General features: G+C 41.6%; 2 protein-coding genes across 4 annotated transcripts; one reads left to right on the forward strand and one right to left on the reverse strand.

Annotated features, from left to right (window-relative positions):
- Positions 1 to 57: 57 nt before the first annotated feature.
- Positions 58 to 13050, forward strand: LOC133409975 (serine/threonine-protein phosphatase 4 regulatory subunit 3-A-like). Of its 3 annotated transcripts, none has more exons than XM_061690634.1 (16): positions 58 to 517; positions 1219 to 1274; positions 2873 to 2971; positions 3940 to 4563; positions 6195 to 6272; positions 7768 to 7884; positions 7956 to 8108; positions 8344 to 8475; positions 8786 to 8888; positions 8970 to 9011; positions 9461 to 9619; positions 9713 to 9882; positions 9967 to 10106; positions 10850 to 11001; positions 11088 to 11215; positions 12124 to 13050. In XM_061690634.1, exons 1-16 carry the CDS (start codon positions 376 to 378, stop codon positions 12232 to 12234), a joined length of 2406 nt encoding a protein of 801 aa, XP_061546618.1. In that variant the 5' UTR covers positions 58 to 375; the 3' UTR covers positions 12235 to 13050. The 3 variants fall into 3 exon arrangements, with proteins under 3 accessions (XP_061546618.1, XP_061546619.1, XP_061546620.1); XM_061690635.1 differs by having other exon boundaries at positions 7956 to 8072; positions 10853 to 11001; XM_061690636.1 differs by having other exon boundaries at positions 11895 to 12217.
- A 2117-nt stretch (positions 13051 to 15167) lies between these two features.
- cfap36 (cilia and flagella associated protein 36) lies at positions 15168 to 22313 on the reverse strand. The gene is made up of 11 exons (XM_061689630.1): positions 21982 to 22313; positions 20950 to 21014; positions 20371 to 20472; positions 20134 to 20248; positions 19968 to 20055; positions 18471 to 18606; positions 18297 to 18383; positions 17928 to 18030; positions 17731 to 17861; positions 16881 to 17048; positions 15168 to 16816 (listed from the first exon to the last, which is right to left on the reverse strand). Exons 1-11 carry the CDS (start codon positions 22085 to 22087, stop codon positions 16733 to 16735), a joined length of 1185 nt encoding a protein of 394 aa, XP_061545614.1. The 5' UTR covers positions 22088 to 22313; the 3' UTR covers positions 15168 to 16732.
- Between the last annotated feature and the right edge of the window lie 577 nt (positions 22314 to 22890).

A 22890-nucleotide genomic window follows, 5' to 3' on the forward strand; every position in this document is an offset into this window, starting at 1 on the left:
TTGTGTGATTGACGTCCAGCGGGGGGAAAAAAAAAAAAAAAAAAAAACAAGATCGGATTACAAGATGGCGCCCCGTGGACGTTAGCGAGGAGGCCGATTGAGTTTGTGTTGTGTTTCCCCTCCTCCTCTCCTTCAACCGAGGGGGGAGCTTTCCCTTTCGAGTTGGGTGCCGTGGACGGGAGCATGCCTAGGAAGTAGGAGCAGTCGCCGCCGATACTTTTCGTCCCTCGGGTTGGCTCCTCTGTCCCGTTGTAACATGCGGGCGCCAGCGAAGTTGTCAGGCTAGGAAGGAAAACACCGAGGCGCTTCTTCGCTTGGCTTGTTAGCGTCCAGCTAGCCTAGCCTGCTAGCTCCTCCACATTTCCCCCGTTCACAATGTCGGACACTCGGCGGCGGGTGAAAGTTTATACGCTCAACGAAGACCGCCAGTGGGACGACCGGGGCACTGGGCACGTTTCGTCCACGTTTGTGGAACGACTCAAGGGAATATCTTTACTAGTTCGGGCTGAATCCGACGGTGAGTGCCCCCCCTCCGTCTCCTGGTGGTAGCATAGCCACGCTAACGTTAGCCGTCGTTCTCGTACAGTGTGTATTAGCTTCGAGTTAACCTTGTTTAGCTAATGTAATAGCGTCATGTTAAGCATTCGGTGGCAATGTTGTTAAGTCAACAAAAGAGCGTTTGTAGTGCCCCTCGGTGATTACATTCGGAACAATGTGTGCTAACAGGCTAATCGAGTTAGCATTCGACGTGACCCCAGTGGCGTGGGGGGTCCGAAAGTCGCCGTTGTGTTTTTTCTGTTGTCACTCTGGGACCCACGTTTTCATATTGTCGCGAGACACTTATAGAAAAGTTAACAAGTACAAGAAAGAAAATGTCTTGATTAAAAAAAACATGTAACTACACTATGCTTACATGTTCAAATTCCTTCTAAAAGCACCTCTTTAAGAAACTGAATAGTAACATGACATGTACGTTAACGAATGGAGTAAAATTATGTCACTTGCACAAAATATGACTGCAAAATTTCACTTGTGTTTTTGCACTGCTTGCTTCTTTTTAGAAAAGTAATTTAACTAATATTTTTCATTACCCTTCTGACGCTTGCCTGTTAAAATACTTATCCCCCCCAAAAGGCAAATACGACCTGGAATGTGCGTGAAGATGTGTTGGTATTTCGCCAGTTACAGTATAACATTATGTTGTGCGTCTTGTTTTAGGGTCACTACTGTTGGAGTCGAAGATTAGCCCCAACACTGCATATCAGAAACAACAAGTAAGTGTAGTTTTAGCCTGGCTCAGCCACCAAAGCAATTAAACACACACAGGGGTGTTTTATGTCTACATTGGTGTATTATTAATTGCTTTTGGCTATGCTGAAATCTGTATTTCATCCTTATATTGAGCCACAAGCATTTAATTGCTCATTACACTAAACCCTCACCAAGACCTGTCAAGAATTGTAAAAGATGTCTCCCCTCTCCCTAAAAGTTTTTTTTTGTAATTGCCTTTAGGAATAGTTGAAAGCCTAAATATACCCGAATCTACGAACCCAAAACACTTTATTTCTAACTCCTCTTGCAACGTTACCCCTAAAAATATATGGCTTATAGCTGATTTGATTTGGAAAAAATGCATCGGGAATATAGACATACTAAGCGCTATTTTCCAATTAGCAGTTGTTTTTTTGTGACTCGGTGATACAGACAGATACTCCTTTTTTTGAATGCGTAACCCAAACGACTCTCAAGTGGATATAGAACATTTAGACCCCCTGTCCAAATGCCAGATTTTTGTAATATTTGTTTCATTTTTAAATTGTATCTACCATTGATGTGACTTGTGCAACACAATTGAGGGAAAAAAGTGAAATATTTTCGAGAGTACAAATAAAGAACTGAGATAATTTGGTTTCACAAGTGTGCACACCCTCTTACTTGGGAACATGGCTGTGTTTAGAATTAACCAATAAAATTAAAGTGCCTCTGATATACTCCCATTAAAGTTTAGGTGTTCTATTCAGCATTTTCCGATGTGTTTTTGCTTTTTATCAGACGCCTAAAGGTTTTGTGCTATCACTGACTGCTATTTTGAACTGTTTGGGGACATCCAGTTCTTGATAATGTCACTGTTGTGCCATGTTTTCTCCCTTTGATGATGACTGTCTTTGCTGTGTTCCATGGTATATTGAATTTAATTATACATTATTTTGTAACTTTCTCCTGATATCTTTGAACAATGAACTCTGTCTGCTGTGGAAGCTCTCAGCTCTCCATGGCAGTGTAACTGTAAGATGTGACTCCAAAAATGTCAGGGGAAAAAAACTATAAGAACATCTGAACTTTATTTGGGGTTACTCAAAAGCACTTGAAATTGTGGCAGGTGTGTATACAGTAGTCATTATACGGTACACAAGTACATACAATAAATGAACAAGTCATAAAGTACACAAGTATATACAATAAATGAACAAGTCATGCAAATGGACACATTGCTCCATCTTGTGATTGGTTATTGTTTTTTTAAACTTTGTGATCGGCCCCAAAAATGCTGATTGTGTAAAGCATAGTTCTGCGTCCTGTTTAACATGAGTTTGAATGTGACTGGGTAACTCGTGAGTAGGTGAGTTCATGAAAGGTGATTCAGTAATTGGCGAACGTTCACTTTACTTTTTTCCCTTGTCCACATTTATTATCAGCTTTGTTTGGTTTAGATCATCTCTCTTACTACACATTATTGAGCCATAAGCAGTTCATTATTTTGATCCCTGCATGAGCTTTGCTTGTGCGCCACTACTGTGTTAAACTAGCTTTTTATTTTTTTTAAATACAAACTTACCTGTCACTGAACGTTTCTTCCCCCGTGTTTTTGCAGGACACGCTGATCGTCTGGTCTGAGGCGGATAATTATGACCTGGCTTTGAGCTTCCAGGAGAAAGCGGGCTGCGATGAGATCTGGGAGAAGATTTGCCAGGTAAACTGGAATTGGCCTGGAATATTGTTTGTTTCATTTTGTCTGGTCATCAAGGGAGGGGAGAAAAAAGAATGGACATTGTGTCATGTGTCGGGGCGACTATTAGGATTCCAAAACAAAACTTTTGAGGTAATGGGTGAGGAGTGTAACTGCAGAGTGTGTAAACAAACACTTCCCAGCTCACGTCGTGGCCAGTGACATGCTTTTGGCGCAACGTCAATACTTCCAGTGGCATTTAAACAGCCTCTTTAGTTCACTTCAGATAGAGGCAAAGCAATAGCAATTGCTATTATTAGTGTTTTTAATAGCATAATAAGTCACACTGTTCCAACATTTGCACTTGTCCCCAGACTTCATTTCCTAAAAAGAAGACAACTACTGATGTTGCGCTTTCCTAAAGAGGAAGGTTTTTACGTTGTTAAATCCCATTAAATGTTTTCCTGTTTACACAAAATATAAGCAGTTTGCTTTGCATGTTGTTCAAATTCACATTCATGAAATACACAGGAAAATATCTTTCAGAAGGGCAAATCCTACCAAATTACTATATTATTATTATTTTTGTTGTAATACTCTAATAGCTTGAGGTGGTGAATTTGGGGTTTTTCTTAGCTCCAAGTTATAATCATAAAAATGATTAAACTAACTGACATATTTCACTGTTTGTGCTGAATTTCACTTTTTTGTTTAACTACTGAAATAAGTGGTCTTTCACAATACTCAAATTTGAGATGTACATTTACATATATACCTGTACATTTACAGTGATACCTTGACTTTTGAGTTGAATTTGTTCCATGAGCACAGCCCATATTTTAAAAACTTATTATAAGTCGGGTCTCTTGCAAGTGGAGGTGCCACTGTATGTGGTTCCTCCATGGCATAGTTGAGGGGAACCATAACTACAATGTGACCCGTGATGAAAACAAGTTTGATGCCCGTGCTCTAACCTCTCAATCCTCGTCTAGGTGCAAGGGAAGGACCCCGCCCTGGACATCACCCAGGATCCCATCGACGAGTCCGAAGAGGAGCGTTTCGAGGAGATCCCCGAGACGAGCCACCTGGTGGAGCTCCCGCCCTGCGAGCTCAGCCACCTGGAGGAGATCGCAGACCTGGTGACGTCGGTGCTGTCCTCGCCCATCCGCCGGGAAAAACTGGCCTTGGCCCTCATGAGCGAGAGCTACCTCAAGAAACTGCTGGGCCTCTTCCGAGTGTGCGAGGACTTGGACAACCGGGAAGGCCTGCACCACCTGTACGAGATCGTCCGCGGCGTGCTCTTCCTCAACAAGGCCGCCCTCTTCGAGGTGATGTTCTCCGACGACTGCATCATGGACGTGGTGGGCTGTCTGGAGTACGACCCGGCGCTGGTGCAGCCCAAGCGCCACCGTGAGTTCTTGACCAAGACGGCCAAGTTCAAGGAGGTGATCCCCATCACGGACTCTGAGCTGCGGCAGAAGATCCACCAGACGTACCGCGTGCAGTACATCCAGGACATCATCCTGCCCACGCCGTCAGTCTTCGAGGACAACTTCCTCTCCACGCTCAACTCCTTCATCTACTTCAACAAGGTGGAGATTGTCAGTATGTTGCAGGTATGAACTAATTATTTAATAAAATAAAATAAATAAATAAATCGCAGTGGCACAACATCTAGACAGACAATATAACAATGTGGGAAAAACTACTATTATTACTGCAGCCTACTAACCAGTTGTGACCGTCTTCTTATGTACGTACTGTATGCATGACCTATTCATTTCAATATTTTCAAAAGAATGAAAACATAGGCGGCACGGTGGCCGACTGGTTAGAGGGTCAGCCTCACAGTTCTGAGGACCCGGGTTCAATCCCCGGCCCCGGCTGTGTGGCGTTTGCATGTTCTCCCCGTGCCTGCGTGGGTTTTCTCCGGGCACTCCGGTTTCCTCCCACATCCCAAAAACATGCATTAATTGGATACTCTAAATTGACTGTGAGTGCGAATGGTTGTTTGTTTCTATGTTCCCTGCGATTGGCTGGCAACCAGTTCAGGGTGTACCCCGCCTCTTGCCCGATGACAGCTGGGATAGGCTCCAGCACGCCCGCGACCCTAGTGAGGAGAAGCGGCTCAGAAAATGGATGGATGGATGAAAACATAAATTTGATTTGATAAATTTTTTGGACGAAACATCTGAATTAATGCAGCAAATATTACAGGACTCCTATTATGTGGGCTGGATTAAAGAACGGCGTGGGTCATACGATTTATGATGGTTAGGTTAGGTCAGCTGTAGTAACTCATAGTAATTTGTATGCTAGTCGGAAACCTAACGCAGTAGTAAAGTTATAATTAATTACAGTGAATATTTGTATGAAAAACACTTGTCAGTCATTTATATATATATATATATATATATATATATATATAAAAGAATCCAAGGTATTCTTACACCACCCAGCAAATTAGGTAATTGACCTGTGTTCATAACCACAAAACATCTCATGTCAAATAAAGCGAGAAGTCCGTATTGTATTATTGAAGATTTTCAGACTGAATTGAACTAAAATGCAAATAACGCAACCCGAAGAAATGACTATGAAATTGTCGCTGTCCAATGATTTCTACATTGAAAATACTTAAATCTTTGAATAGAAGTTGTTTTTTTTTTTGTTTTTTTCCTCTGCTGAAAATGATATAGTAATAAAGGTATTGGCACACTTGTCGGGACGGTTCATGAATTGAGGACCCACCTTATTGGCTATTTGTAAGTATGCTGTCTCGCCTTTGAAGCTCCAGTGAAGTACAGAACAATATGTGAGGCAATTTTATATAAAAATGATTTATTTACCATTCATTTGGTTAGTTAATTATGGAAAATTGTTGGTTTTCAGTTTAATTTGATATACTCTGAAAAAAAACTGGGTGGTTCTTTGCACCGAAGCTTTTGAACAGTGCCTATATTGGGGGGGATGCTACCGACATACAAGGTTTTGTGGTTATTAACTAGTTTGCATAATGATTGTAAGAATACCTTTTCAGTTGCTGTCATATTTACTGCCAGTAAATTGTTCTTAATACAAATATTTACGATACAAATATTTACTATTAGTGTTGTGTGTTTTGTTATAGGTGGAACTTGTATGTATGTGATATAATTCTTTACTTTTTCTGTCACCAAACAAGGATGCAATGCCTTGTATTTATTAGAATATTCAACTCATTAACAGTGTTTTCTGTTTGCCACAGGAGGACGAGAAGTTCCTCACTGAGGTTTTTGCGCGGCTCACGGACGAAGGCACAGAGGACAGTAAAAGACGAGAACTTGTGAGTCCAAAAGTCTTTTTGATGCATTCCGTTTGTAGTGTTGGATATATTTCGATGCTGCTGCTTACAGGACACAAGGACACACACACACTAGCTTTTGTTTGTTAAAACTGACTACACGATGTTATGATGTTACACACGCACACACATGCACCACAGACATACTGATAGCATTCAGCCTGAAATCAGGCACGAACTGGTTCTATGAGGAGCCGCTGAGGTAACCGACACTTATCTGAAAAGGGGAGCCACTCGGCTTCTGGATCCCACGAGAGAAGGAAGAGAGTCCAGCGCGCTGTCTTCCGCTCGACCATAGCCTTGTAAATTTGTATTCTTGATATTCTTGAGTTGTAATAAATACTCAGAAGACAAGTTTAGTGTATCAGGATTCTTATTTGGAAACAAGATCACCACCAAACAAGAAAGAAATCAATGAAGGGCTTTTCCTTCTGCGGCTGGCTGAGTAACACTTGGGCCTCGCTAAATTCCTTATCGTAGGGAAACTATGGCTCAGTTTGGTCATATTTTAATGTCTACTTCAGCACTATTTCCTTGTCATTTCTACCTATTGCCTGTTATTGTCAAGTACAGTGGTGCATCAACCTAAGAGTGATCTGACGTACCAGTTTTTCGAGATACGACCCCTTTTTGGTTTCCTTGAGTTGGCAGCAGAAACTTGATTTACAAGCACTAGATGGAGGCAGTGAACTTGACAACAAAAAGCACGTTAGCCGACAATAAACCATTCTTAATAAAATATACCAAGTGGATTTAATGCTGGTCCCAATTGAAGTGAAACTAAACATAAAACGAAGACAATTACACTACATGTTGTATATTTAACCCCCAAAACAACTTTCTTACGAAAGAGAGCTAGCTTAATGCTAACACATAATGAGAAACATCGTAGACAAACTAATGAGACTAGCTTCAGAGTTAGTTGTAAATATATATAGTTGTATAGTTGTAAACCTTTGAGCAACACATATTTGAACAATAACGATGCAGTAAGACAGGTAGACGGACAATTTAGCAATATCTCCATATATTTATGTTCTGCGAAAAATGACTTTTTACAGCAGCTTACTGAGCTTAGTGGTGACCGTCTTTGTGTATTAATATATGTAATATACTGGCCCCTGGTGGCCAATGCACACACACCAGAAGGAAAAGCACAATGTCCATTGAGTGAAGCATGAAGGATGCACAAACTATTTTTGCATTCCATGATGTTATTTTTTTAACTCGTTAGTTAAGGCAGCACCCAAGTAAATATCATCTACTTCAAAGCACAACACAAAACACAATATAGTAACATTTATGGCTCTTACGGGATCATGTGTTCAGAACTTGTCTGAAATAGAAACAAAGTGTAACACTAATCTCTCCAAGGTCCAGTTAAACGAGGTCTTTGGATCGTGTTTTATCTCTTGAGCTGTGCGGGTGCGATAAACAACAAAAACAACTGTGTTTATTCTCTTCTCTTTATCCTCAGGTGAACTTCGTCAAGGAGTTCTGCGCTTTCTCACAGACGCTACAGCCTCAAAACAGAGACGCTTTCTTCAAGATGCTAGCCAATCTCAGCATTTTGCCCGCGCTGGAAATAGTCATGGTAAGTAAGGTCCGGCGCTAACGGGAGAATAGTGTGGAAATGCTGGTAACTGTTGGTTTTCCCCCCCTCAGGGAATGGATGACCTGCAGGTGAGGGCGGCAGCCACAGACATCTTCTCCTATCTGGTGGAATTCAGCCCCTCTATGGTCCGAGAGTTTGTCATGCAGGAACTACAGCAGCCCGACGATGTAAGCATCGGACAACAAGCAGAAGAAAGAGAGAAAGTACAATATTCCATAAGAAACCATCAAAATTATTTATGATATAGAAATTACGTAGGAATTGACCTTCTGGGGAACAAAAATATTTACTTATGTGTTTAATGAATCTGTCTAATATGATTTTCACTTTTTGGCTTGAACTACTGAAATAAACTTTTGTTTGACATTCTATTTTACTGCGATGCATTTACGTATATGTCAATCTTCTGACTTTGTGCGTTCGTGTCTGCGTTTCCAGGATGTGCTGCTCATCAACGTGGTGATCAAGCAGATGATCTGCGACTCGGACCCCGAGTTGGGCGGCGCCGTCCAGCTGATGGGGCTTCTGCGGACGCTAATCGACCCCGAGAACATGCTGGCTTCCACCAATGTAGGCGTAACGACCGCTCACACAGAGAAGCCGTAAAGCGGGGTTACACATGTACTGATTTTGGACATCTTAGAATTATTTTGAAAATTTGAGAAGCTCCACAGGAGTTGAGGGGGAAAATGGGCTGATTGGGGAGGAAAGATGGACACGGAACAGGATAATTGCGCAGGGTAATTTTCAGAAGCGTCCATGAATGCTGACTATACTGGAAAGGGAGGGAAAACGGTCACATTCATCCCGATCGTATGTATGCGTGTAAGCCCGCTTTCGTGTGAGACAACGACACCTGATTTCTCATCTTTTCCTACAGAAAACGGAGAAGACCGAATTCCTGAGTTTCTTCTACAAGTACTGCATGCACGTTTTAACCGCTCCTCTGCTTGCCAACACGGTGCTTGACAAAAATTTAAAAGGTGAGTGGGCTGCGGACGTCTTATAGTAATTGTATCGTGTGACAAATGGAGGTTCTGACGTGCTATTCTCTTATTAAAAAGATTTGCAAGAGGGATCCACCAAGAGCAACCCTGTGTGTCCAGGTGAGAACTGTTACTATGAGAAATGTTTGTGTCAGACTTACTCAAATGATGTTGAAATCGGCCCGATACCGCCTATCGGTAGGCCTCCTCGCCCATCCCTAAAAACTACTATCCCTATAGAAGATTGTCAGTGTCCACATGTTGTCGGATCGTCTTTAATATTGCACAGGGAACTTGCGTAACACGAGACACTTGAATTAATCTGAGTGATTACGTGCCTCTGTAGGTGCTGCTGTTTTGGTAAGCAACGGTATTTTAACAGGCTCAACAACGAACTGTTTGTCAACTTGTAGACAGTAGCATCTATGAACTGAGGTGATTACAGTTGTAAAACAGTTTTTTTTCCTATGTGTGAAGGAGAGGCTTATATTTGAGGCAGTTTTAATTACCTTGAATGATTTTTGTTGTTGTGTTTTATTATTATTATTTATTATTTTTTTTATGTATAGATAACTTTCAGACAGCACAACTGCTGGCTCTGATCCTGGAGCTGCTCACCTTTTGCGTGGAGCACCACACGTATCACATCAAGACCTACATCATGAACAAAGACCTGCTGAGGAGGGTGCTGGTGCTCATGAACTCCAAGCATACCTTCCTCGCTCTCTGTAAGTGCGTGCTCCCACACACACACAGACACACACACACACACACACACACACAACTAGATTCATACTTAGTTGTTTTGTGTCTGTCCCAAGGTGCATTGCGTTTCATGCGGCGGATCATCGGCCTGAAGGACGAGTCCTACAACCGCTACATCATCAAAGGGAACCTGTTTGAGCCGGTCATCAACGCGCTGCTGGACAACGGCACGCGATACAATCTCCTCAATTCGGCCATCATCGAGCTCTTCGAGTTCATCAAAGTGGTGCGTCGTGGGTGACACACACACACAAAAAAAGAAGGTTCATGTGACTTGTTGGAGACTTTGCGTCATGCCCCATGTTTGCAGGAGGACATCAAGTCCCTTATTGCTCACATTGTGGATAACTTCTACAAAGCTCTTGAGCCCATCGAGTACGTGCAGACCTTCAAGGGCCTGAAGGGCCAATACGAGCAGGAGAAAGACAGACAGAGTCAGAAACTCACCAGGTGAGCGAACAGGTCGTTTTTGCAACAAACTTGTGGGAATCTCTTCAGTTTTGTACTTTTATGAGGCGTTTTAACTGGTAGTTAAGTACACTACTGCGGAAAAGTTAGCAATGTTTGGCTTTTGGGTGAAATTTCTGAATTACCTTAAAATGCACTATAATCTTTACAGGTGATCGTAATTTGACATTTTCTAAACTTTGGTGATTTGTGACTTTTAAGAAGTAAGGATTGATTCCTTTGACCACTTTGTTTCTCCAAATGAGTTTCAATGTTGTATGGAATTTTGCATACAAGCAGCACCACTGAATATAATCTCGTTTGTGCAGCCAAGGTTGTATCTTCATGACCCACACACTAGGCGGGTAGATAAAGGGAATAAGAACGTGGCACACAAAAACAACCCTTTTAAATTTAAATACGACATTCCTAAACAGTTTTTACTCTAGGAAATTATGTATAGTGGCGCTTGTGCGAAGATTTGCTAACGTGATAGCCAGTTAACAAGTCGCCCCTTCACTCTCATTAACGCACACATCATTCACCAGGCCAAGTCCCTCACTCTCAAAGTCACAGTTACTACAGTAGAACGTGAGGATAACGACTGTGAGTGGACAAGTGTACCTTACATGCATGTTACTGTTTAATATTGCAAAACCAACTTTTAACCGATTCCTCACTTAATTGATGGGATAATGGATTCTTAAAATATTCGATAGCTTCAGCCCTAACCTAGATGCATTTAGCAGGTACCGGCGAGAGGCTCGCTCATTGGACGAGGATGAAGAGCTGTGGTTCAACGAGGACGAAGACGAGGAGGAGGCGGAGGCTGTGGAGAAGAGCCGGATGGAAGACGACTACTCGGACGGCTACGGCAAGTACATGGAGGCCAAAAAAGGTAAAACGCCTCTTCTGGATTTTTAGGATTCCAACCATGAGCCCCCCTTAGTCTGAATTGCGTTAACGCTGCCCTCGTCCTCGCAGGCGCAGCTAACGGCGCAAACAACGGCAAAGCTGTGGCGCTGCCTCCCACCTCGCCCCCCGCCACCCCCAACAACAGCTCCGCGTCCTCGGTCAAGACGGTCGCACTTACCGCCTCGCCAGTAGTGAAGGTAATGATACACTTGAGTTGGAGACAGCACTTGGTCCGCAAGCCACCCAAAGAGAGTGTGCTTTCCACAATAGCATCTCCATTCTTAGAATCCACTTTATTTTTTTATTTTAATAATTAATCTTTAGCTTCTGTCTGGTCTGAGACGGAGAATAACTTGAATGCTATGAATGTCATATTTCAACGCACAAGACGCTCTAGTCATCTGCCGCGCTTTGTTGGGTAAACCTTCTCAATGTGCGGCAGTCGCTCTCTCCAGCGACAGCTCCTTTTCGGCTTTTATTGTGGCGCTTCCATGTTATCCGTGCAGCTTATTGGAGAGCTAGGCTGAATGCAAGCATCCTTCAGCGGAGAGGTCGTTTTTAAAAAAAACATTTTTAACAAACTTTATGGAGCTCTCTTTGAAGCTGCGATGCGTACATGCGCAAAAGCGATGCACACTAAGTCCCAATAGCGGCAGCTGCGAACAACAGCAGTGGCAGCATTGCAGCGCTTGTCAAAATAAAGTCAGAAGTATTTTATACCCTTTGACTTGTTTTGATTCGAATGTAAACTGGTTCAATATCCGTTTTTTTTTTTTTCATGGGGATTCGCGAGTGAATCCCCACTGATTTGTTACTAACTCAACTAGCTGCACTCTTTGCAGCCACATTGTTTGTGTATGCTGTGTCTGTTCACAGCCATGTTGTTAGTGTAAGCAGTGCATGTCAACAGAGAGGCAGTTCAAACTATGGAAGCTGCTAAAAACATCTTTGAAAGGAAAACTCCCATCCTCACAAATTTGGATTAATCGCCCTTTTTTGAGACATTGTAGCAGCCATTTTGTCTCGGGTAAAAGTGCTCGAATCCATCGCTACGGGACAGAATTGACCTCACGGCAGGTGTGATCCGATGTCTTGTGTGTCTCAGACCGCTCTGGTCGGTTTGGTGGACTACCCCGACGATGAGGACGAAGAGGAGGTAGATGAAGAGGAGGAAGAAGAGCAATCCCCCAGGAAGCGTCCTCGTCTCAGCTCTTAGCACCCCGGAACAAAGTCTGGCGCAGTCGCCCTTTCCGCACAAAGAATTGGATGGACCATCTCCCTCTTCTCCAGACCCTCACTGACCCTTAACTTCTCTTCCTCATCATCAAAGTGCCAAGGCCCTTCCCTGTACTGGCTCTGTTGCTGTAGCCAACGGAAGCCGCCGGCGTGCCCAAAGGGAAGCGGCTCACAGGTTGACAAAACGGCGGACGCCGGCGAATGAACTGTGCCACAGGCCAGTCAGGCTAGCAGGACTAGCCCCCCCAGAACCCCACCCCACACAGTTGTTAGGACGCTTGACTGGCCGTTTGCGGAAAGGACTGGACATCCACAGGAACAGAACACACACAACCAAGGATCCCAGATGTGTTACAAAAAGTACTGTCCAGATGTCGTCCGTCCCCCCTCCTGTTTAATCATTTGCCCGCCCCATTTTGAAACGGGGACAACGACGACCATCCGCCCTGTGCTTTTTTTTTTGTTTTGTTTTTTTAGCACAACGGTGGCGTTGTTGTTCTCCCTTTTGGTCTAGTTCATTTGATTCAATGTAAAGATGAACATGGTGTTTAAAAAAAAAAAAGAGAGAGAGAAAAACAGAGAGAGTAAATGAAATGAAAACTGCAGTAAAGTTGTTTTTTTGCAGCCAACTTTTGCGAATGTTTGTTTTGTATTCTTAGGGAGCTAACGCTGCTAAATTTGCATTTTATTGTTGAAAGGAAATTAATTTAAAAGCAAACTGTTGATTCCTTTGACCAGTTTTGTAGCTCTAAATGAATTTCAATCTCATTTGATACACATTTTGATACAAATTTCACCACTGAATGGACTCTTATTTATGCCATTGAAGTTTTTTTGTTTTGTGGGGGGCCGGGGGGTCCTAGACAGGGAGGCAGACAAAGGGAACAAACAACACAGTGAAAGCTCTTAAAACGTTTTTTTTCCCCATAGGAAATAATAAGTATAATGGGTATAATAAATTAAATTAGGTCATTCTAGGCTTAAACGTGTGTCACAAAAAATCAACTTTTGCGGACTGTATAGGAAATATTTTAATAAACATTTTTACATTAAATAACATTTTACTTTCAAAAATAAAATAAAGTAAAACTGCTCTCCCTTTGACTGCAGGTGATGTTTTGGGTAACATTAACTCTTCAAGACGGTACCCACGAAAATAAAGTACAACTGCTCTCCTTTTTAAGGCATAATCTCAGAACATGTTTACACTTTAAAGAGACATTAACCAGTGTAAAGTAAGACTGAAATAAAGTAAAACTTCTCCTTTTGAAAACAATTTAACTCCAGCTCGTTTTAAGTAACATTACTGTAAGATACAACTAAAATTAAAGTACAACTGCTGTTTTTCAAGACAATTTAATAACAGCAAGTGATTTAAGATTTTAACCACGTGTGCCATTAAAATAAAGTAAAACTACTCTCCCTTTGAAGCCATAATTTAACAACTTTGCAGGCAATGTTTTATGTAACATCTTACCGCTTGATGTTAAACCACAAATAAATATTTAAAAAAACAAACCACTGTAAAGTTAGACTAAAATAAAGTAAAATTACTCTCCCATTGGAGAATATTTTATAACTGCGGGCAATGTTTTAAAGTAAAAATCCAACTCTTTATTGGGACAACCACCGTAAAATCCAACTACAATATCGTAGAACCGCTCCCTTTTTAAGCGCATAGGAAGCAGAGCAATGCTGTCGCCTAGTGGCCTTTATTGGCATTTCTGGAATCAATATGTTATGAATTGTCTTACTTTCCAGTACAGACGTTCCTCGGCATATCGTGGTGCACTTTTTTGCATTCTGACTGTTTGGTGGAATTTTAAATGGTATAGATCTAATTTTATATTGCACATTTTTCACTATATTGCGGTTCACTTTTTGCGATCGGATTTTATGCTATATAGTGGGATCTTTGTGGTGATAATTTTTCCACACAAACGTTACTGCAGACTCACGCAGCAAGAAGTGCAAGCCAGGAGGAAAAAGTGCATAAAAGACCCAAAACAAAACAAAAAAATCCAGAGTTTGGGATCATTTTGCACTAAAAGAAGATAAAGTACAATGTGTAAAAATTGTCTTACACAACTAAATGTCTGCAGTAAACATCGTTAGGTAATTTACTATAACCAACCACCACTCGCACCACACACTAGCTGCAAACAGCTACAACTGACACCCAGGGACTCAACTGCGCGGACGGGCTAACCTGAGCTATCCATCCATCCGTCCATTTTCTGAGCTGTCATCGGGCAGGAGGCGGGGTTCACCCTGAACTGGTTGCCAGCCAATCGCAGGGCACATAGAAACAAACAACCCTTCGCACTCTCAGTCATGCCTACGGGCAATTTAGAGTCTCCAATTAATACATGTTTTTGGGATGTGGGAGGAAACCGAAGTGCCCGGAGAAAACCCACGCAGCCACGGGGAGAACATGCAAACTCCACACAGGCGGGGACGGGGATTGAACCCTGCACCTCAGAACTGTGAGGCTGACGCTCTAACCAGTCGTCCACCGTGCCGCCTAACCTGAGCTAACAAATGCCAATTACTCTCGTTTGCGAACTCTCGCGTCACGCATCGGCCCTGCCTTTTAAAGGCACACACAATCAAAGTTACAGATACTAAAGTGTAGATTTTGAGGATGGTGACCCCAAGTGGGCAAAAATAATACCAGCACCTTCATATGTTTTGTATTGGTATTATGCATAAGGCATTAAAATGTCAACTAAATATATGGTTGCTACTTTGCGGAATGTCGTCACGGAGGGACTACCGCAACTTCCATTTCCTAGTCTGGTTCACCAGTTATTTTTTTCCATCACTGGTGCTCATCTTTAGTGGCATGATTCCCCCCCCCCCCCCCCCCCCCCCCCGCAAAAAAAGAAAGAAACAGCTGTTTAAAACAAAATACACTTTACAAAAGGTAATTTATTCAAGAGTACATTGAGTATTGCATGCGTACTTAACGATGCATCATGATTGCTTAGAACTACTGTACATTCTGACACCATTGGCCCCCATTATGCACAAAATGGTCCACATAAAAGCACTGGGTTATTTTATAACAGTATAACATCAGGACACTAGACATACTAATGGTGTGTTATGCAGGAGCAATGTTGCCTTATGCTAGAGTAGCTCTATATGCAGTTCACATAGTTCTTTTTGCCATGATTAAAACATCAACATAGGTCCAAGTTGTCTAGAGCAAGAGGTGGCCAACATGCGGCTTTTTGACACACACAATTTGACATATTTTTTGTACAACAGTCAGTAGCCGCTTTAACACAGGCCTGTCTTAAGCCAGCTTTGTACTGCCTTTGTCGCGGCTCTTCGCTGTCTGTGCGAAAGGTACCGCCGCAGGACGAAGTTTCGAGCTTCCTATCATCCATTTCCCAGTTCTTTGCTGTCCTGTGTGGGAGGTACCAATGCGGGATGAGGGAGTTGAAATCAACCAGCGAATCATCCACGTGCCTTGTAAATGTATGCAGAAATATATGTACAAGTTGTGGCTGTGCATGAACAAAAACCCAAAAGAGTTCCACCAAACCCACCTGTTGTGAACTGAAGCTTTTGACTGACATTTTGCAAGATTCAGTGTCTTAATATTTCGACAGTAGGTAATCATTTCCACAGAAATTAAATGTAGCAACAATGCGACCTCCAGTGGACAAAATTAGCCATAGGTTACTTCAATTGAAAAACTTACTTGATAATTCCGCCATGTTTTTGTGGTTCATTAAGAAAAAACAAAACATTATAATAATACAGTACAAAATACTGTATGTGAAACCTCAAAACCCGATGCTGGGTCGCAGCTTTTCCATTGGAGCACATTGGCGGATCAATCGCTTGGTGTGGCAACTTTATATTTTTCCGCAGTTGTCCAGTCGCTTTCGACTACGTAGCTCAGTGTGCAGCGGGCCTTAGACGAGGGCTGAGTTCAACTCCTCCATCCCGCATTCGTAGCAGAGACACAGGACGGCAAGCGTATTACCCGGCATACGAGGTGGTAAAAAGCTCCTTTCACACGGGCAATGCAAGCCTCAGTAGGTGGCAAATCTGTGGGTCGAATTCCAACACCGCTATCCCGCATCGGTACCTTCCATGCAGGACAGCGAGCCGGTAAAAACTGGCATCTAAAATGGCTTTTTACTAGCTTGTTGTCCTGTCCCAGAAGTGTAATACTGCCAGTGCGTAAGGGGATTTTGAAGCTCCACGCGTGACGATCACTACCCCGTGCCCTTTTTGCGTCGAATGTAATTTTCACTAAACGCACTCTGGAAGGGCCGAGCGACTAAATCCCAGCTCTGCCGTTTACTCCGATGTGCTGCGAAGGCAGCATGAAAGCGGCTCGTCCCTCATCCGGAAAGATCTTTGTGAGGCTACCACGTCTAACGGGGGAACAAAGGTGAGCTTTCCCAGTTATAATAAATAAACCCACAAGACTGCATTCATGTTGCGCACGGAGGAGCTCATTTCTTGATGACTTCCTCCTTCAGCTTGTCGGCCAGGTGTTTTCTCTTCTGCAGCTTCTTGCGCTCCTCTGTCGAAATCTCCTGGGAGAAGAAAAAGCTAGCGTCAAAGACCGCGCCAAAGTCGTCGCGTCTGAATCCGACTCACGGAGGCCGGAGGAGGCGCGGGCGAGGAGGGGGAGCATGGTGTCTCCTCCTCGGGTGAGGGTTTCTGCTTGGCGGTCCGGTCCTTCTTGAGAGCTTGCAGCTTGTCGCGCTGCTCGCGTAGGTAGGACGCCCTCTGCTGGAGACGCTCCTGCTGATACGCCGACAGGTCCTGGAAGGACGGTTTACATGAAGATGTGGGGTATGCATACATTCAACATTCATTGGGCATAATATTAGGTTCACATACCCAAGAGTTGTATCAAACGGTCAGTGTTTACAATGTTAATGTTCATTTATTATTGTAGTTTGCAGATGTGTACATCTCATTGCTATGTTATGGTGTTTGTTTATAATGTTTTTATCCTGTGACTGAATAAGGTTGTTAAACATAATGAATTTTTTTAAATACAAAAATAAATAGTATAAGTGTTTTAAAACGGGTATCTTTTTCCAGTTTTCATTTTTTATCTATTGCATTTAGTCCCCTTTTTTTACATGACTAAACATTTTTTTTTTCACCATTTTTTTTTTTTATTTTTAGTACAAACAAAATAATTTTTGCTTTTTCAGATATGTTTAAAAATGTTTTCACTGTTTTGTTGATTGCCAAAAAAAACAAGTCTAGTAAACAAGACAAGTATTTTTTTATTTGAAAAAAACAACGTAACTCTTGTTAATTCTAATTCTTGTTTTGATCCAGTCAGAGGTATTATTTAACCAAAAACAAATTGATTAAGGTTACCACAACTATCGATCTATCTATCTATATATATATATATATCTATATATATATATATATATATATACACACGTTATGTTTCAAATGTATTTATTATTATTTTGGGACTCACGGTGTAAGGCTGAGCGAAGCCAGCCTCCCTGTGCGCTTCCTCCAGGCAGGATTCTCCCGCCGTCTGCTCCGTGCTGACGGGCGCTCTCACGGGTGGGAGGACTTTGGGCTCCATGCTGGCACTGACGCCGCCTGCGCACACAATCATTCACTTGAATACACTTAATCAACATACGCCTCAAATATTGCTGCTTTCACCAGGGGTACGTGTAGAAGACGAGGAGCTGCTTTTTTCTACATGCTTCACAACTGCTGTGACAGCCAACTTGCTCTCAGGATTTTGGGATGCCTTGCCATTGACCTGTAGGGAAAAGACTTACAAGTCAAATATTGTGTAATTTTAGTCTAATCAAGTATAGCTTATTAAAATAAATGATTTTTTTTAAATCAGAAAATAGTTACTTTTTTTTAATCAAGGGGGGAAAATGTTACATATAAAAATGAAAAGTCCTAAAATGTTGAGCTAAAACACTGTGACCATATTACTCAGTGGTAAGTGACATACTGTAATCTGGAGGATGATGATGTAGTCTAGTGTACCATGTCTGCTACTGTTCAGTTTCCGACCTGATTAGACCGAGCGGCTGCGCTCTTTCCATTCCTCGTTTGTGCTCGGTGAGCGTCTGTGCCGCTGTTGTCGGCTCGGGCCTGAGCCTGGAATAAACCGTTCAATACGACAACACAGGCAATTAGCAGCCTGAAAATTAAACTCTCTGCCCTAATTTGAGGTTGAGGCTTTACCTCGGCAGAGGCGCCATCTTGTGCGGGAGTAGCAGAGGCGCTCTTTTGGGCTTTTCCGCCGGACGTAGAACACGCACGCTCCTCCTCCAGCAGCAATCGCCACGACATTTCCTCCTCGTACTCCTCTTTCGACTTCCTGAAAAAGAAAGAATTCTAGCAAACTCACAACATCCACTTTAGTTTTTCACTGAAATTTGTTTTTTTTCTTTTTGGGGAAAAAACAAATACGTAGCATCGATAGAATTGTTTTTTTGTGTACGATGAAAATCAATTCTCTCCACTTATTGAGTTCAATATTTTTAATCCACAAAGAATAGTATGTTGGTTCCTGTATGATAAAGAGCAGGTATATCCAAAATTTGAGTTCTTATCTTTTTTTTAAACCCCAACCAACAGATTTTATTTTTTGGGATATAAATCAAGTATTCATCCACAAAGAATATTAGGTGTTTTTGTTATTATAAAAATCAAGTATATCCATTTAAAAAAAAAAATGTTTTCTTTCCCCCAAAAGCAAAACATTTTTTGGGGTTATTTTGGATAAAAAACAGTTTCTGCAGCTTTTGTGAGTTCCTTAGTTTTAGCCCACAAAGAAGAGTATGTTGAGCATATCCAATTTTGAATATTTTAAAATCTTTTATCTTAAAATCTTTAAAACCCCCAAAACAAAACGTTTTTCCAATTTGTTTTAGCTTTTAAAAAACAAACAAACAAAAAAGTATTATGCCAAAAACACTATCTAAAAAAACAAACCAAAATTTCGAGACATAAAAGTATTCCTTGTTCTTGGGGGTATTTTTTTGTTTTTAACCCGCAAAATAGAAGTATTTTTTGGGGTCAGTTTTGTTAGCCCCCACGCACGCACGCACACACACATCAAAAACATGCATCTCTGACATTGTTGTCAGTTTTCCTTACATAATTTTTTTTGGGGGGGGGGAGGGGGGATATTTTAGTTAATTAGTGTTTTTTTTTTTTTATTTCCCAACATTTCAAACAATATATAAATCAAGTAAAGTAACTTTCTCTACTACTTCTCCAGAAAATGGATCGCCTCACCCAATCAATCCCTCACAATAATTCATGGTGGTGTTTTGGATTTGGGGAGAGGCGGTGGCACACCTCCCAGCGCCGATGTACATCCAGGTAGGACAAAGTGGATAAAAATACTCACTCTTCCTCAGTAGCGATTTGTTACTAGTGCCAATGGTTCCTACTTAAATTAGCATGAGCCTAAGTAGCTTAAAGAGGACGTCCCTTTCTGGGTCAGGATGCCGCTCACCAAATCCCATCAGGAGAGCAGGCCGAGCACCGTGGCCAACTTACATGAGACGCTTCGAAATCATTACACATGTATAAATGTATAAAAAGTTTATTTAGCATAGCATCTGGTTTTTGGGAGGGTACCGCTGATTTGTCTTATGATTAATATTTGTCTGTCTTGTTGTAAAAAAGCAGAACCCACTTGTGGCATTACTAAATAAAAAGAGAACTAACTTGAGGACCTCCTGCAGGATCTTCATCTCTTGCTGCTGCAGGTCCGTCATCACGTCCTCACCGTCGGTCAGACAATCGGGAAGCGCTCCTGGACGATGGACGTGTTACTTTAGCAGGCACGTTAGCGCTCTTTGTGTACATACGTGTGTCTATCTGCAACGCTTACCGTTCCTCTCTTTGATCACCCGCAGGGCCTGAAGCTGCAGCTCCATGTTCTTCTGGACCATCAGGGAGCGAAACATCTGGAAGTCATCTGTGGCCAGGACTGGCTGGAACACGGACTGAAACCAAAAATGGAGCAAATGAGGTCAGCGGTTTACTTTCTTTCCCCTGTTATTGTGAAATTAACAGATCGCTACGATTTTGCGGTGAGGTGGACTTGCGAACAAGGACCCCAGCGTACCTGCACCGTTTTGGACTTGGCAAAAGGTGAGGTGCACGCGTCCAAAAACTGCTGCTCGTTGATGCCCACCTCCTGCATGTAATTTTCCAATAGCTTCTCTACCTGCAAAAGCAAAAGATGCTGTATGTACAGGTACCACTCAATACATTGGGATATCGTAGAAAATGTATTTTAGTCAGTAGTTTACTTTAAAAAGTGAAACATATTATATCGAGTCACTACACACAGTGTCACTTTTTGGACTGACATTTTCTAATTTTGATTATTAACATTTATTGTAGAAAATGTAATGTTTATCTTTTTTTTTTTTTTTTTTTAAACTATCCAAGGGATTTGTTAATTTGAACAGTTGGGAAAGGCTTATTTATACAATTAGAACACAATTTTATTTATTTATACTATTATTAATCCCCAAAATTTTGTTTACATTTTATGCATACATATTTTTTTAGGACAACAACACTTGGAAAGAACAAATTTTATTTTGCATGGTTATAATTTTAAAAAAGCTTTTTTTTTTTTTAACAATTTAATGTGTATTTCTGTATTTGTTGGCATGTGAAAAACAGCTGTACTCACCAATTTTTTGTACTGCTGATGGATTTCCGTGTACGCTAACTTATTTTCATCTTCGTCGTCAAACACTGAAACGTAACGACATGTAGATTAGTCAAAGCAGGGTTTAAATATTTAAAAAAATTGAATGCTAATTTGCAACAAAATGTGAAATGTTAATTATATAGATAAATATATTTCCAAGTTAGCATTAGCTTTGGCCATGGAGCCAAAATAAAGGAGAAAAGGCTAGTGGAAGTAGTGGCTTGTGAAACTTTGGTTATTTATCTCAATTTTAATTAGGGCTTCAACTAATTATTTTAATATATTTTTCAACTAATCAATGAATTGGATAAACTTTTTATTTTATTTTTTTTCCATCCCTTTGCTCAAAAACAGGACATTATTTTAGATTGACAGTCCACAAAATGATGGTTTAGTCCATAACATGTCAGAAAATAGACAAAAATGTTCATTTGTTTTCCAAAGTAAAGGCTAATGTTTGCAAATGGCCTTTTTTTTTTTTTTTTTTTTTAAATCACAAAGATAATTAGTCTGTTTTCATGGAAGCCTACAGAAATCTGAGAATATTGAATGTTAAGAGGCTGAAATTCCAAGGATTTGGACAATTTTAAGTTAAACAGTGTCTCTAAACGATTAATCGATGATCAAAATAGTTAAATTTAAATTACATCGCTAATTGGCACCAAAATATCCTTTTTAATATCGACAAACATCTTCCAACGTTAGCATTAGCTTCAGTCAGGGAGCCAAAATGGAGGCTACTGGAGGTAGTGGCTAATGACGCTAGAGTTGTTCTTTCTAAATGTAACTATTAATTGCGACATTTAATCACGCGCGTCTTTTTAGCGGCTAAAAATTGTTTTATATTTGAATGACTACGCGAATTGGCGCCAAAATATCAACCGTAATACAGATAAAGATCGCTCCACATGCATTATTAGCTTCAGACACGGAGCCAAAATGGAGGCTTGCTGAGCTCCCGTTCAAACGTAAACAAAGCTAAGGACGATCTAATGTTCTCTATTATATCACCTGTGCATTTGTGCTCCATGAAGTCCGTGACGGGGATGACCCACTCGGGACTTCCCAGGTAGCCCACGATGCTCTCCACCACCCACTCGCTGTCGTCCTCGGCCATGTTGGCTCCAAAAGTCAGCGGTGGTGGCGGCGGCGCTGGACCGAGACAGCAGCGCTCCTCCGGGCTTGCGCACTACCCAGCTCCGCTACGGTGCGGACACACGCAGCTGGCGGATGCACACATCCATGTTGTTGTTATTATTATTATTATTTTTTTTTTTTTGTCGCCCCCTCGAGTAGAAAGAATTGCTGCGCACTCGTGGGGGCGAGGGTTGGGTGGTGACGCCTGATTGGTTGCCACGGTAACAATGACGTCACCCGGTCGCTCCCTCGCCACACGTCTCGAGTTGAGGAATTTTCCAGCTTTTTGGGCTGATAAATGCTCAAATTAAATACAGATGAATACATTAATTTGCCATTATTCTATTTGATTACATTTGACGCATATTTTAAATAATACATTCGTTTTTTATATTCATTTTCAAAATATTAATATTTAAATGTTGACTAATACATGTGCAATGAGCGCCATTCCAAAATATTTGTGAAGTAACCACCCCCCCCCCCCCCCCAAAAATAAAAAGGAAAAAAAATTGGAAAACAAATACATGAACAGATGAATCCGCAGGTGCTTGACCACGAATATGCAGGAGTCCATTTTACAGCAAACTGAATAATGTGATATAGTTACATATTTATCACTGTCGGTCTTGCTGGTGATACTTGAAGTGTATTTGTTGTTGTTGTTGTTGTTTTTGTGCTGGTGTAAAAAGTTTGCCAACCACTCCCACATGCGGGATGCAAACCTCGACTAGTTTTCAGACAGCAGGGGGAGCCAAGCGTCCTCTGCTTAAAACTGCCATA

This window comes from Phycodurus eques, chromosome 11 (genome assembly GCF_024500275.1).
Source record: "Phycodurus eques isolate BA_2022a chromosome 11, UOR_Pequ_1.1, whole genome shotgun sequence".
Taxonomy (NCBI): Eukaryota; Metazoa; Chordata; class Actinopteri; order Syngnathiformes; family Syngnathidae; genus Phycodurus; species Phycodurus eques.

Excerpts from the sequence above, each read along its gene's own strand:
- LOC133409975 (XM_061690634.1), top strand. The coding sequence starts at position 376 with ATGTCGGACACTCGGCGGCGGGTGAAAGTTTATACGCTCAACGAAGAC. Across the intron at positions 9,883-9,966 it reads TCTTCGAGTTCATCAAAGTG|GAGGACATCAAGTCCCTTAT; the intron begins GTGCGTCGTGGG and ends CCATGTTTGCAG. Across the intron at positions 11,002-11,087 it reads GTACATGGAGGCCAAAAAAG|GCGCAGCTAACGGCGCAAAC; the intron begins GTAAAACGCCTC and ends TCGTCCTCGCAG.
- cfap36 (XM_061689630.1), bottom strand. The coding sequence starts at position 22,087 with ATGGCCGAGGACGACAGCGAGTGGGTGGTGGAGAGCATCGTGGGCTAC. Across the intron at positions 20,249-20,370 it reads CCAAGTCCAAAACGGTGCAG|TCCGTGTTCCAGCCAGTCCT; the intron begins GTACGCTGGGGT and ends TTTTGGTTTCAG. Across the intron at positions 18,031-18,296 it reads CAGCCGCTCGGTCTAATCAG|GTCAATGGCAAGGCATCCCA; the intron begins GTCGGAAACTGA and ends TTTTCCCTACAG.